Consider the following 16,146-nt stretch of genomic DNA (forward strand, 5'->3'; position numbering starts at 1 on the left):
AATCTCAGAAAATACATATATTTGAGTTTGAGAATGTTGCATGTTTAGAATGATCATGTAAATAGGCATGAAATTATGTATTTGTGAGTAAAGTTCTTTTCAAATTTTTGCATGATAAATTGTTATACCCTACCATATTTTCATTGTTATTAATCCTTAATAATTCTTAAATATTTAAACTCATAAAACTTAATAGAGTGTGCGATCAAATAAACAAAATGAAGGAAATTTGTGTAAATGTTTGCCATAAGTTATTTATGTCAGAAAATTTTGCAATATTTTACTATGTTCATAAGTATTTTATTTAAAAATGGATTCAAAAAATCAATATTTTTACTTTATATTCAGTTCTCAGTTTTTAAAACTTTAAAAAACTCTTCGTTAGTGTAAAGTATGATCATAGTTTAAAATAAAAATGAAAACGAGAAATTTAAATTAAAACTTTTATTTTCCTCTTTAGTTAAGACTTGTGATTTATTTTTATTTCTGTCATAAAAAAATCAATATCTGTTGTACATCTATATTGAATCACATTGAATATACACGAGCAACGCAAGGGTCCCATTTTTGAGGTGTATGATTAAAACATAGTCTCAATAGTTTTCTAAATTTCATACTTGAGAAAAAAAATTGTCTGCAAAAATATTCATTATTTTTTATCTCTTTCTTGTTTTTAACACTGATAAATTTAAATAGATAATGATTCATGAAAATCTTTATTTGTCTGAAATATTGAGAGGGGGGCTTGGAAGAGATTTCTAATTATGGAGGAACACATTGTCCCCTCTCACCTACGACAGCCATGACTGTATAATAGAGATATTTCAAAATTATTTGTTGTTGTATATGTATGCTAATAACATAATTCATATTTTTTCCTTAAATTATACAATAGCGTAAATTAATGCAAAGCTGTCAATCAGTAAAAATATGTGAAAATTTTTCTTAGAACATGTATACAAATTCCCTAGAATGGTTGCAAATTGTGTCTTAAATTTAAATTTATAACTTTTAGAAAAAGATAGGAAACAAAATCCATTGCATGCTCATTGAAAATAACTTGTAAGAAGTTATTTACTATCTCAAGTTACCGCAAAGTCTGAATATGTTCTGCGAGTATTTAACTTTATGTGCAACACAGGTACAAATAATTTTAGTCTATTAGGTTTTAAAAAAAAGTACGTGAAGTAAATAGAAAGTGAACAATTTACTACAGATTATTTAGTTAGTTTTTATCTCTCTGGTAGATTTGAAAATGTAGGAGAATGTTTCTTTAATACATATACTGTTTCTATTATATACACTATCTAATTACATAGGGGAACTAATTTTGAGATACAGAATAATGTAAGCCTTATCTTATGTTGTCTGTGCAAATCAGTTAAAGAGTTTAGTCTAAGATATTTGATGAAACTAATTAGACTCCTAACAAAAGGAACCTAACAAAAGAACCTAACCTAGGAACTCCTAACAAAAGCGGTCTAAAATACAAAATAGTTGAGTTTTTTAAATTATTGTTATTCAATACAATTTTCTTAGAAATATCTTGAATGGTACAGTTTGAAATTATTATGAATGCATGGAATTTTATGCCTGTATCCTCTATCACAATTTTCCTTCCTATCCTTTTATTAGCTGGACAAATTGGATAAAATTAAAAAACGAGTAAGTATTTTTATATCCTGCCCTATGTTCTTTTCCTGCATTAAAGTATTCACCTGTTAGATTTTATCAAAATTCTAAAATTACCTCCTTCTTCCAGTTTCTTGTTTATCCCCATAAATCAAGCTTGCTTGCATCAGTGTTTAAACCACTGTTCTATATTTTATTATGATAAAGCTTAGCTCATTTAGTTATTAAATTTATATCATTTAAAATGTTCATTAAAGTTACTCTTTAATGAAAATAAAAAATCTTGCTGTTTTAGAAAAACATGACTTTGCATTATTGTTGATAAATGCCTTATAATTTTCTTATAAGCTTAAATTTCAATACATTCATAATCTTACTTTGAAGAAAGAATTCGTTAAAATATTTAATATAATATTTTTTGTTTAATATTTTAAATATTGCTGTTATACAGGGTGCTATTGGTATCCAATTTGAAAAAATTTCCTTCATCTCTGCGCAAAAGCTTCACCGTAAAGTACTTGTATAATTCCAAACTTTTTTTAACTTGTCAGTTTGATTCCCTAACTTATAAATAATGTGTGGGATGTGACATCCTATTATGCATATTAATCATGAAATTAACGAACAAACATAAAGGTGATAACACTATAATCTCACTTGTAAAAATTTTACTATAACTTATTTGATTTTTGTGGTAGTTAATATTTTAGTTTTTACCAACTAGTAATCCTATCTAGATTAGTATTTTACTGATAATTTTATTAACTTATTTAATCTCAGTGAGAATTGATGTATGTATACTAACTACGCAAAGTAAAAAATAAAAGTTGTTTATAATTTTTCAGTATTCTAGCCTTAAAAAAATCATTAATTTGTTAAATAGTAAAAACCTTTCAAAGAACTATTTGAACTTCTCAGCAATAAGCAGCTAAGAAAAACGCATTCAAGTGAAATGATAAATTAAAATTTTAAATGTGCTATACTGATTTGAGTTTTGATATTGTTTTAGAAAGTTTAGGTTTTTATACCAGTGGTATATATATCTTGATTTACATGCTGTAATTCGCTAATTGAGACTATTTTATCTGTATATTTTGGATACAGATAAATTAGTCTTAGTTTGTTTTCAAGTAATAATGTAGCTACCGTGCATTGTTTCTTTTCATGTACTTTGTTTCTAATTGCTCATTTGTAACAAAATCTTTAACTTATATTAATTATGAACAGTTTCAATCCATCATTGCAAATAAGTTTTATTGCTAAGTAAATTTTTCTTTTGAATAAATATTTGAGTTTCTGCTTTTTCCAGCCATATTTTTTATTCTGGATCTAATTATTTTGCCTTTTTTTCTCTCCTATTTTGCCTTTTTTTCCCCTATCACAATTATTTTTACATGAAAGAAATGTGTTATTGAAAAGCAAAGGCTGAAATCATTATATATAAAATAAGAATTTCTGGTTCAAAATATTTTATTTTCTCCAAATTTAAGTTTCTCATGCAAAATTTTTATCGTAATTTTTCCAATTATCTAATACTCACATTATTTGTTTTGTTTGAAAATTTTTAAACATGTTGAGTATATTATTATTTCAAACTAAACTATTATCCATCTGTATTTTTCTAGGAAGGAAAACCATTAGGTTTTACTGTTTTAAAATTCACTGTCACTGACCAAGATGCACCACCCAACACAGGACCTTTTATCTTTGATATACTCTCCGGGAATGACGAAAATGCTTTTCGGGTGGTACAGCAAGACGCTACCTTACGTACAGCCAGTAAATTTGACGTGAAAAATCAAAGTGAGTTTCTTCTCCAAGTTCGTGTCACTGATGGTGGTAACCCACCTTTATACAGTGATACTTGGGTGAATATCATAGTCATCGAAGAAAGCAGATTTCCACCCCTAGTTACACCTTTAGATGTATCAGTCAGTTCATACCTAGATGAATTTCCTGGTGGTGTCATGGGCCGAGTTCATGCTACCGATCAAGATCCTTATGATAAGCTTATCTATGACATACTATCTCCTCATCAAAACTTATTTACCATTGACAGAGAAGATGGTACTATTGTTGCCCTACCAGGATTGGACGTTGGATCTTATGAACTCAATGTAAGTGTGTCTGACGGGAAATTTACTACTTTTACCACGATTTCCATTGATGTAAACCTCATCACTGGTGAAGCTGTTAGCAATAGTGTTGCTATTCGGTTGGATGATGTCACTCCAGAGGATTTTCTTTTGACTTACAAAAAAGGCTTTTTAAGAGGTTTGCGAAACATTCTGAATGTCCGGATGAAAGATGTCGAAATAATCAGCCTTCAGCCGACTCTTCAAGAAAAGAAACGTAAACAACGAACTGCACAGCAAGACTTGGATGTTGTCTTTGCTGTGCATGCTGGTGCTAATGGTTTCCATCCGTCCAGTGCTGTAAGAGCGAAAGTCAAAGAAAAGACAGATGTTCTTGAAGCAAGTGTTGGTCTGAAAGTTGTAAAGGTAATTTAACTACGTAAAAAAATTTTAAATTTGGAGTTTTTATCATTATTATTTTTCTCAATATGTATTTTATTATTAATGTTTATCCTTAATGTTTCTATAATTTTAATTTTACATTATAGTAAATCTTTCATTTAAAATAAAGAAATCGCATTGTTTAAAGATTTATTTGCATTTAATTCATTTGTACGAGTAACTAATGATGTAAATTATGTTTATTAATTTATATTTATTAATATATTTATACAGTCATTTTTTAAAAAAAATTTATATTGCTTGAAACTAATTAATGCTAAGCATTTTCGCAGAACATCTAATCTCTAAATAGGCAATATTTATAAACTTGATTGAGTTATTTACAAAAAAATGTTTTTAGCCTTTTGTTTAAATTATAATTACACATAGATTGTTTATACCTAACAAAATTTCTTTTAATTCTCTTCCTCTTCACTTCATAACAGATATTGCCTTGAACTTCCTCTACATTCATTTTATAAAATTATTAGAATAACCCAATGAGGAAATATTAAAATAACCCATGTTTTCTTCCACTATGCCATTAACAGTAGAAAGTTATTTATCCTATTTTTATTTATGAATGTCTATAAATTAGAATAGAATTTGATTTACTTACTAAATGCCTGCTATATAATTATTATTTTACAGATTATGGAAGATCGATGCACTAAAGATCGCTGTGTAAATGGAAAATGTGTAGACCTCATTGTTTTAGACAAAGCCTTCGCTATCAGCATTACCACTGATGCAATGAGTTATGTTTGTCCTCAACATTACCGAAAATTAGAATGTGCATGTGAACCTGGATTTGGAGGTAATTAATGAAGAATTTACACATTATATTGAATTTTTTCTTTGTATCAAATGAACTTATCTGAACATTTTATTACAGGTCCTCAGTGTGAGCTAGCTGTTAATGAGTGTTCTCGTCGACCTTGTCCCTCATATCGAATATGTCACCCTGAGCCAACAATATTAGGTTATATTTGTCGCTGTCCTGAGGGCAAAAGTGGCTCACTTTGTGATAGAAATAAAGGTGCTACCTGCAAAGGACCCAATTGTTATGATGGTAGCGTTGCTGTTTAATTGTATCCTAAATTTTGTTATCATTTAATGATACTAATTTTAGTAAAATTAAGATACTTACTAATAGTAATTAGTTGTGTAACTGTATTTGTATTTACATGTTAGGTTTAAATGCTGATCATTACTACAAGGTATTAAATCTAACCATCTTGGATCTTTATAACATTTTCAAGAATTTATCTTTGGTTCCTTGAATACTTTAAAAATCTTTTTCTTATGGTTAATAAAATTTTAATTTTTAAATTTTCAAAAAAAAAAATGCTTCCTCCTTGTCAGTCTTGCTTTAAAATGCTATAATTGAAATTCTATTATTTTTTATGACTATTATGACATTTGATAACTAATACTATGTGTAATAATTATGTGTTTACAAATTTTGTAAGATTAATATGCTAATCATTTTGTTTTAATCCATTTCAAAATTAATCACGTGAATTTGAAAATGATATGCAACATGACTCTTTTCAGTACAAAACAAGATTATATTTGCCATAAACACTACTCAATTTTCTCTTGAATGAGTTTTTATGCTACTTTATATCTCCCATAAAGCTAGAATTATTACATTTTGTAGCACTGCTGGTATTGAAAAAAAAAATGTTTTTTTTTACAAATTTTAAAGATATATCGCTTTACAATCATAAGTAAAAAAGTTTTTGTTTTTTTAAATCGGGGGGAGGGGTCTGTATTTAGGAGTTCAAATAATGCCATTCCTGTAAATTTCATGAAAATTTAGATCCTAAAGTTAAAATTATTTATTTATGTCTGATTTGGCATGGAATGTTCCTTAAGTCTTATTTAATTGTATTCTACAATTGTATACTTTTAAATGTATGTAAGGTTGTTACTAATGCTGTTATTAGTTATAATTTTTAACTAATAATGTATTGAATAATAATATATTTCTATTATCCTTTTTAGAAAAAACTCCTATATCTTTCCAAGGTAAAAGCTATGTATCATATGTGCTAAATAAACCTGTTGATCACCATATGAGCTTAGTAATACAGTTCAGAACAAAGCAAGCAACAGGGAATCTAATGTATGCAGCTGGTATTCGAGATTACTTTATTTTGGAAGTAAGTATTAAGTTCCTTATCAATTTCTTAATCTGTACTTAATCTTTAAGAACGCTTGTGGTGAGAGCTGTATTAAATTCACTGTGTTATGAGCGTTTGTCGTGAGACCTAGTTTAAGTTCACAGTTGTGTGTGCGGTCTCTCCTGTGTTGCTATTAGCAGTCTAGTGTTCTGCAGTATCCCATTCTGTGTAAATATTGACTGAGAAGCAACAGCGTGAGGAGGACAATGACACAGTCATAAAAAGCTGGTCAACTTTTCAATGTGGATCATCCATTGAAGTGGGCGTTACTTTCGATGTAAGCAATTAAATAATCTCATCCAAATCACCAATGTGGGGAGTGTGTTATCCACTATGCCAACCTTCATCTATCCAAAGGTACCTCGATATTGAATCCGAGTTAGAATCGTATATACTAGTGAATTGAGGTTTGATAATCGTAGTGGTAGTTACATCACAGGTGCCCATTTTCAAGACATGCCAGGCATGAATGTAAGGAAACAAAAATGATTTGAAATAAATACTTTAAAGTTGCCAACGAAAAATGGCAAAAGTGAAGAGCGAAACTGTAAAAACCGCATAAGCCGAGAGAAGAAAAAAATTTAAAACAGGACAAGAAAAATCACTGTTTCCAAGAGGCAAATAAAGGTAAAATGCATTTCCATGTGTTACGAAGAGGAGAATGGAACTAATGTTTTTAACAAGGAAATCGGCATTCAAATGAATAAAACAAGATTTCAGGGCATCAAGATGAGCGGATGTAACTGGGGTGGAAATAATTTTAGAATTGTTGAAATTGGTTTTATACCCAAGATTCCAACAGTATGAAGCAATAGAAGATTTTTCGAATTCATGATAATGGACGTATCTGTCGTGCTCCTTAAGTTTAAATTTTAAAACATGTTTAGTTTTCCCGATGTAGCCAAGGTCGCACAGACAAAGAATGTGGTAAATGGACCCAGCGATTATGAAAGCCAATGGGATCATTAAGAGACTTAAATTTGATTTTGATAACGGGCTTGAAAATGACTTAAAAGCCAAAACGGGAGAGGATATTAGCAATTTTATAACAAGCGAAAGACGAAAATTCTTGTTTGTTATAAAATTGCTAATATCTGCAAAATATCCTCTCCTGCTTTCTACACTCAAAAAAACAATGCTCCCTTGACTGCCTCCTCTAAATGTTCTACTATACTTCTATGTGTGTGTATATATATGTAGGGACGGCATGAGTGGTCGTCTTGAATAGAAGACACTGTTCTTTAACAAAAACATATATTGAAAAGAATACATAAATATGTACAATTAACAATAACGTAAATAACACAAAAAAATTAATGATTTAGAGTTTATGCGATCTTTATAAACGATCACTTTTCCTCTTTGGAGTTCATATACGTCTTTTTCTGCTCGTTCCAAACCAACGTACACAAACTGCCCATAGATTTTTCAATCAATAAGAAAGAAAGAAATGCTTGAATGTAAAGATAATAGAGGAAAGACAATATGAACAAACTACCCTTATAGATAATCATAAAAAATATGTTACTAATATTTAAATATCAAAAATAGAGAAAATATTTACATGTTTTATTTATTTTGCAACACGGTTAAGAGAATGAAGATAGAGATAAGGAGGAAGAAAGAAAGGGATATGTAAACTTTGCCCCCAAATTCCATCACAACAAAAGCTGTGAGAGCCGGTGCCCTTATAGGATAAATACTGTGACGTTTTTGATTATTTTTTGTTATCTGTAGATACTGATAATTAATATTTAATCCTTGAAACAATTATAATAAGAGTAAAAATATTTGTCATAAATCATCTGAGAAATAATATCTTGTTAGTTTTTTTCTATTTTAATAAATATATCTTATAAACTTTTCTTTACAGATAAAAAATGGCTTGATACAGTACAGATTCGACTGTGGAAGTGGGGAAGGAAAGCTTCGTATTGATCAGTTCAAAGTAAATGATGGAAATTGGCACAAAGTGAGGGTTGAACGTAGAGGAAAAACTGCCGAGCTTATTTTAGATAAAAGACTGCGAGCTTCTGGTAAATCTCATGGATCTCATGAAGTGCTCAATTTAGATGGAAATGATGTTTATTTTGGAGCTGAAGTTAGAACCAAGTTAGAAGGACTTAACTTTGAAGATATCAGGATGGGATTTAATGGCTGCATGGATGACATTCAAATTGATGGCATAGTGTTGCCTTTGCATGTCAATGGCAACACAGCTGTTGCGACATTAAACAGGTTTGCATACTTTTTTTTGTGTTTTTAAGGATTTTAATGGGGTGCCTGTAAATGATGTAGTGAGGGTATCTCAATCCTGATTAGTTGTTGAAATGTGACATTTGTTTAAGTTAACAACTGTTCTATTTCGAGGAAGCCAAACCCATCGAGTATCAGCTCTTTTAAGTGACATATTCTATATTCTTTCACAAAGATTTCAATGCTTGCACTATAAAATTCTTAACACAAAAACAGGTACACAAAATGAAATATTTCACAGTTACAATAAAATACATAAACAAATAGCAAGTCTAAGTTGAGTAAACGATGTAGACGAGAAAAAAATCATATTTCAACAAATTTGATGTGCGATTCATCTATAATTTCTAAACAAGAAGAATTTACTTATAATTTATTTTGTTTAGAAATTACTGATAACTTTATAACAAAATTTAATTCATCAGAGTAATGTGTACAGATTCTGAAGCTGAACATATCCTAAGTCATTATATTGCAGATTATTGTAATTGTGCAATATGAATATTTTAGCTTACATTATTTGTGTAATTATCATGCTAGTGCATTATGTTTAAAACCAAACACGCATATCAAACTGAGCTCTTGGAATTTGAAATTTTTACAGTGGTTACTTTTTCAAAACATGTTGCTACTTTTTAAAAAAAATTTAAACCATCAAAAAATTTATTAATATTGATAATGTAAGCGATTTTTTTTTAAACATTTCTTGAAATATGGTTCATTTCTAAAATGAAGAAAAATTTTAAGAAACATGAGTGAAATAAAGTAATTTTCGAAAGATTAAAAAATAATCTTAATTCCATACTTAATAAAACAAAATGATAAAATGCAATTGGTGTGCATCTTTGACAAAAAAAAGAGAAAAATATGGGGTTCAAGTGGCGTCGAACAGACAAGTTTTTATTTTTCGTTTATTTAGTAACCCTGCTGACTGTTTCGACCTTCAATTTTGCTATAATGTAGATTTATCTAAAAGTTTTCAATGCTAAATTTGATTTAAAAAAAACTATGCAAAATATTTATCAATTGCAAAAATTCTCTTCAAATATCCACAAATTAAAGTTATTTTTTTTGGTTTCAGGGTTAAAAAAATAGATCTCCACTGTGGTGTCCTTTTAGATTTAGGAGTTTGTAGCAGCCAACCTTGTCTAAATGGTGGTACCTGTATTCCTACAAGTTCTGCATTTATGTGCCAATGCTCTGCTCGTTATCAAGGAAATTACTGTGAAGTAGATTTAGACCCTTGTGCGTCAAATCCCTGTTTAAATGGCGGAATATGTCGCAAACATGACAACAAATATACTTGCACATGCCCTTCTGGAATCAGCGGTGAACGTTGTGAATTTGGTCGCTATTGCAAACCAAGCCCATGTCATAATAGAGGAATTTGTGAGGAGGGTACTTTTGGCCCTATTTGTAAATGCAATGGATATTATGGAGAGCTTTGTCAGTATGACATAGATGAGTGCCAAACAGTTCCTTGTGCCAGCGGTGCTTGCATAAATCTTCAGGGTAGCTTTAAATGCCACTGCCCGCCAAATATGACTGGTTCCTTGTGTAATGAGCATTTATTTACAACTTCAATTACGTCTTCTAGCTGGAATACTACGATTGAAGAAATCATTGGTATATCTGTTGTAGTATTTTTTATTCTTCTATTAGCAATGATCTTGGTATGCTGTTGGCGTTATAGACATAAACGCCAACAATTGAGACCAAATAATGAAGTACTAGATACGGCAACTAATGAATATCTATTAAAAAACTCTGTATTTGAAAAAGACAATTTAAATCGTAAAATAAGTAATTTAGAAGTCACGACTAGTTTCACTACTCCTCCATTACCTCCAAGACCTGCTTCCTACACCCCCAGTACTCAAGATTCTGTCAATGCCCTCAATAACTTCGATACGGTCCGTAGTTATGGTAGCGCTGCTGATGACTTAGAAAACTTTCCCCGCCAAAGTAATGACTATGTACAAAATATAAGCAAACCCTCTATTACTGGTGTGATTCCTGCTTTGGTGCCACCACCTCCGTCCAGTTCAGACAACGATTCAGTGAAAAAAGGGAATTGGGATAAAGATCATTTGAAATCAAAGAGCAAGCTGTATGAAAATAAAGTACCAAAAGGTAAAACTTATAAATATTTTGCTTGTTTTTTTTTTTCCTTCTATATAATGAAGTATTTGATTTCATGTAGTAAATATGAAATCAAAACCAAATCAGTATTCCAAATGTTTTGTGAGACACTTAGATAATTTGGCTGTTCATGACTTAGGAATTCTTATATTATTGTAACATTGTTATATTTTAATAATTTTAAATTTGACATAGAAATGAAGATTAAGGGGGAGGGACGGTTTATTTCCGTTTCTCACAAAATGACATCTGGTGAATTTTGAGGATATCTAAATTTTGACAAGTCATTGGCATGGAATGTCTTTTATTACCCAGAATCATTACACAGTGAAGATTGGTTGCAGGAGATTCCTGTCTGTCATTTTTTTTTTTTTTTTTTTTTTAGAATTAGCATTTATAGACATAAACTGTTTTTCTCCTTGTTCTTCAAATAGAAAATTTCAATGCAAGCAATTTTTTGATACCATGAACCTGAGTTACTTTTTCTGCTGGTTATCAACAACCAAGAAAAAAAAACTGGTGATCCCTATGTTATTTAATGGGAAAATCGAGTATGGGAGGTTTATTTCAGTATAATTTTACCCAGAGTTATAAAATTTGAAGGGTTAATGTTAAAGTAGAAATTCAAGGAAGTTGTAAAAAGCATCTTAGCATATCTATTATTGTTATAATGTTTAGTTTTATATATATATTAATTTTTATAATATTTGCGTTATTGCTCCCTTGATTTTTTCCTCCAACAAAGAAGCTAATATTTTATTTGTTTATTATGTATGGTTTTTCTCTTCTCATCATTTCCTTTGAATCCTCACTATATATCACATCAATCTTGTTAACTTTTTAAAAACTTGAAACTTCTTCAAAGTTATTCAATGAAACTTAGATTGCATTCACCATAAATATTTCCATTTGCAGACCTGCAAATGCGTAAAGTTGGTGATGTTCCTGGTCTGAATACAATACCTGCTCCAGTTGTGCCATCTCGTGGTCCGTCCAGCCTTGGTGTGCCTTCGGTTTTAAGCCTCAACTCTGTTGATGACATGCCAGGTAGTGAATATAACTCATTATTTTTTGTTTGTTTTTTTAATTCAGTTCAAAATTTTAGTTTTAATATAGAGAAATACTTTTCTAAATATATTTATTATAGTTAAGAATTTTTGCAATAGCTTTGTTTTAAAAAATAAGTTAAAGAATAACAAAATCGTATTTTTATACTGATAGTTTCATTTCTTTTAGAGTATAAATTTCTATTCTTACTGAAACAAATAACATGGTGTTAAAAATATAGTGCAACTGCAGAATTATATTTTTGTGTCTGTAATTAACTATATCCTTGTTTATTTTGAAATGTGTTTTTAAGATTGAAATGTAATGTCTACAGTTGAAACACAAGATATTTGATTTACCACTTTTTTTTTCTTTCTCCTTTAAAACTCCTACCCCTGGGCATAATTGTGTAGAATCTTTCCTGGGATGTGCAATCGTTCAAAAATAGCGGAAGAATTTTTTTTTTACAATGTTGAACATCAGCTTAAAGTTTGAGCAGTAGGACTAATGCTTGGAAGATTAAATTTACTGAAATTTTGAACTTATCATATAAGCATTACACTGAAGAATTTTAAAAACTGATGAGTCTCTAGATTTCTTTATTCAGAACTAGTTAGCTTACATTTAGTAAGCCAAACAAACTAGATTTAGGTTCGCTGTAATTTTTAAATTGTAAAAGCTGCTTGATAAACTGTAGCAGAAATATTTTTTATTTTTAATAATTATGTATAATAATCCTCCAAACGTTGAACATTTGAGCAAATGTGTTTAACAAAAAAAAATTCTTATACCCCTTCTTCTCAATTGATTAATGCAGAAAAAATAATTTTGCATAACATGGAAGCAACCAAATTAAATGGCAAAAACTTCAAAGTCAAAACTCAAGGAGTCAACATACTTTTCATTTGCAAAATATTATTCTAGGCCATAACAAATACTAATTATAATAAACAATTTTCATAATTTTTTCCAATGTATCGCATTTAATATTACCTGTCTTATTTAAAAACAAGCTAGCATTTACTCAACTAAGAAACTTTATACAACTAAATTAAATGGCAATAACTTTGATGCCAAGTGTTAACATGCCAATTCCAAAATATTATTGTAAGCATAAGGAAATATCATAATAAACAATTTTCATAACTTTTCCTATTGTGTTACTTTTAATATATGTCCTATTTAAGAACAAAGTAGCATTTACTCAATTTTATCAAAGTGTCTTATCTCAGTGATGGGCTAGTTTGGTAGTGAACTTGCCAATCACAATTACAGGTCCTATTAGATTGTAACCTTTTCGTAAGTCTTAATTAGACCATTCACTTTTTGTTTATGAGCCATGTCATTTTTTCTGTCCAATTATGATCTTTTTTAACCCAGCCCATCACCATCTAAACTAATAAAAGTGATTACTTCTTCACTCACAAATCTTCCTAAATTTTTATTTCTATCATTAAAAATAGGAAGCAAAGTGTTAGAATGCCTTATTAGCATTATTTCATTGGATTTGTATTAAAAGCAGTTTGGTGATTAAAAAAAAGTGATTACTTCATCACTCACAAATCTTTCTAGATTTCTATTTCTACCATTAAAAGTAGGAAGCAAAGTGTTAGAATGCCTTATTAGTAGTAGTAGTATTTCATTGGAGTTGTATTAAAAGCAGTTTGGTTTGTAATTTGCCTTTTTTTTATTATTAGTTCATCTGCTTCTATCTTATGTTTTTTCTTTCTTTTTTGGAATACAGTTGAAGTGAATGAACAATATCACTAGTGTAAGAACTTCAATTTTTTTCTCTAGGTAAAAGCATGCTGATTTTTGATATTGTGTTTACTTTGAAGAAGAGTTTAGTATTTTAAAAGTCTTTGGCTTTTTGTAGCTGTAGGAATTTTTTGCTGTTTTATTTGTCTTATTTTTTTAATTTGTATATCTTTGATTTCAACAATTAGTTAAAAACAAAACTATTATCTTGGTTACTTGATTACAAATATTCATTCTCACACAGCGACCGAGAACAAAAGTGGGAGAAGAAACACTGCGGAAGGTACTTTAAGTTTTCTTTTTTTGTTCATTTTTTTTCCTACTTTTTGCATTAAGTGCATGTTCTTCACCCACTGCCTGCTGCATGGAATTTTTTTTCTTCTTGGAATAAATGTGTGGGTTTTTTAACTCCAACGATTTATTCAAAAACAGGTTTTTTTTCAGGGTATGTAATGCTTCACGCTTAGCTAATCCATGTTATAATGTTCATGGAATTTGCTAAAGCTAACCGCTTGGAAATATTAATAGCTTTCATTTATACTGTATATATCTTAAGAAATAGTACTTTACTAATTCATTGCCTATTAATATGTAAGATGTATTTGGTATTGATATAATATAGTTACTTTAATTATCTGATTTTTAAATAAATTAAGGAGAAAGCAGATTGTGAAATGTGAAAGATGAGTAAAAAAATTATGTTTGTATTTTATTCAAAGTAAATCATTCATGAACCTTTTTTTTATGTAAAGAATTGTGATTAGCTTTAAACTACTCTACAGTAAGTTATGAATTTCAAACTAGTTGAGTCCCAAAAATGAGGAATGATTTCTAAACTAAAGAAGAAGAAAAAAGGAAATTTGAAATAATCAATTGATGGCACTTCTGACTTTAAAAAAAATAAAATTTAGTTTCTGCAACACATAAGAAGACCATTCCATATCATAAGACCATTAATGAAATATTTGCATAAATGTCTATTAATTTTTCAAATTGTTACAGGTTGTTGTAGTTACTGAGAAATGTAGTTTCTTTTAAAAAAATAAGTAAATAAAGCATTGATTCATAGTTTTTCTCTTTAAGCATTGCCATCTATTGGCAAACATTGTAATTAACTTTGAAAGTTGGTAAGAATCCCTTTCTAGTGATCTAAGCAGAATACTGCAAACCGCACATTTCAATCACTTTTCTTAACAAATTATTGGTCAACCCAAATTAGGAAACTTTGTCTTCATTGTTATGAGAAATTATCTTTCAAAATTCTTATTCCTTAAATTTATCAAAAATTTTGCTATAATTATGTACAAATTGTTAATAATATGCATTGCAGTTTTTATTAGTAGTACTAGTATAATTATTCTAACTTTTGAAGAAAAAAAATTTCTTATTTTTAAAGACAGAGTTTATAAGATTATTTGGGAAAAAATTCAAGGAACTCTGTAGTTGAGAAATCTTGTATGAATACTGAAGATATAGCTTTTTGGATAAAATACTAATTGTTTTTTTCATTCACTTACAACATGCTTTCTTCCCCCCTCCCAACTGTGTGTTTCACTTTTTTTATATACATGAATGCATGTTTTAAAATAGACATTTGTCTGTATATATCTAAATATTAAATGTTTATTGTGCATGTTACTTTTAAATGCATTACTATATATACTTTTCTTACCCGCACGTAGAATAGAATATGGTATTCGTTTGTTATGATATAAAATAAAAATTCTATTATGTTTGCATTTTTTAGAATAATCAAGAACTTTAGTTTTATCATGCAAAAGCATGATTATCCCATTGCATTATCACATAAAATATCATTTTGTGCAAAATGATTAATTAAGGCGTTCAATTGTAAAACCATTTTAAGAAAATTTCAGAAGAAATAAAAAAAATAATTTGTTATTGTGACACTTAAATTAATATGATTATTATTTAAATGAACTCAGACTGGAATTGATTAATTGAAGAAATGGGGATTGAGCTTGTTTTAATGCAAACCAATGGTCAACCATGTATATTTCGAAATTGAGATGTATTATATTAAATAGAGATAGATTAAATGTCCAACAGAAAAAATAAATAATTCTTGGGGGGAAAAAGTGCATTATTTAAAATAAATTTTATAAGTAGAAGATTTTCGAAGTTTGTTTACGTATGCTAACATACATTTGTATTTAAAATAATGCATCTTAGAAATGTATTACAACAAAAAAAAGTATTTCCAGCATTAATTTTTTTTTCTTTTTGAAAAAGATGAAAGTACACAAATATACCTGCTACCACAAATATACAAAGTCTGTGTATTTTAACTATTTTTTTTAACCTTTTAAATATAAATTCTTAGTGAGTAATATTGATAATAAAAGTTTAATAATCAAAGTTTTTTATGTAACTAATTATTAATAATATTTTTGTTAAGCCTTATTGTATAATTATTTTCAAACATAACTTGTACTACTTAATTACATCTTGTTAAAAAAGCACATATTCAATGACATTGTTAAAATTAACTATTTGCAGTTACAATGAGAATAAAATTAATTCAAGCTTAATATTTTTACTATTATTTTCTTTTAAAAAAATTCGTTTGTTTAAAAAATATTTAT

At 28.8% G+C, this 16,146-nt stretch overlaps 1 protein-coding gene across 6 annotated transcripts in view; it reads left to right on the forward strand.

The window, feature by feature from the left end:
• Positions 1–16,146, forward strand: part of LOC107446303 (fat-like cadherin-related tumor suppressor homolog) — a 456,785-nt gene that overhangs the window by 435,748 nt on the left and 4,891 nt on the right. For 5 of the 6 annotated variants that reach the window (XM_087157390.1, XM_087157391.1, XM_087157389.1 and 2 more), the window contains 8 exons: positions 3,258–4,133; positions 4,800–4,965; positions 5,044–5,220; positions 6,159–6,316; positions 8,211–8,575; positions 9,675–10,726; positions 11,651–11,782; positions 13,785–13,823. In XM_087157390.1, coding sequence (XP_087013516.1) covers positions 3,258–4,133; positions 4,800–4,965; positions 5,044–5,220; positions 6,159–6,316; positions 8,211–8,575; positions 9,675–10,726; positions 11,651–11,782; positions 13,785–13,823 — 2,965 coding nt within the window. The remainder of the gene's footprint in view (positions 1–3,257; positions 4,134–4,799; positions 4,966–5,043; positions 5,221–6,158; positions 6,317–8,210; positions 8,576–9,674; positions 10,727–11,650; positions 11,783–13,784; positions 13,824–16,146) is intronic. The other variant, XM_087157394.1, reaches the window with a different exon arrangement.

This window comes from Parasteatoda tepidariorum, chromosome 2 (genome assembly GCF_982258835.1).
Source record: "Parasteatoda tepidariorum strain Cologne lab strain chromosome 2, Ptep-v5.0, whole genome shotgun sequence".
NCBI classification, from domain to species: domain Eukaryota; kingdom Metazoa; phylum Arthropoda; class Arachnida; order Araneae; family Theridiidae; genus Parasteatoda; species Parasteatoda tepidariorum.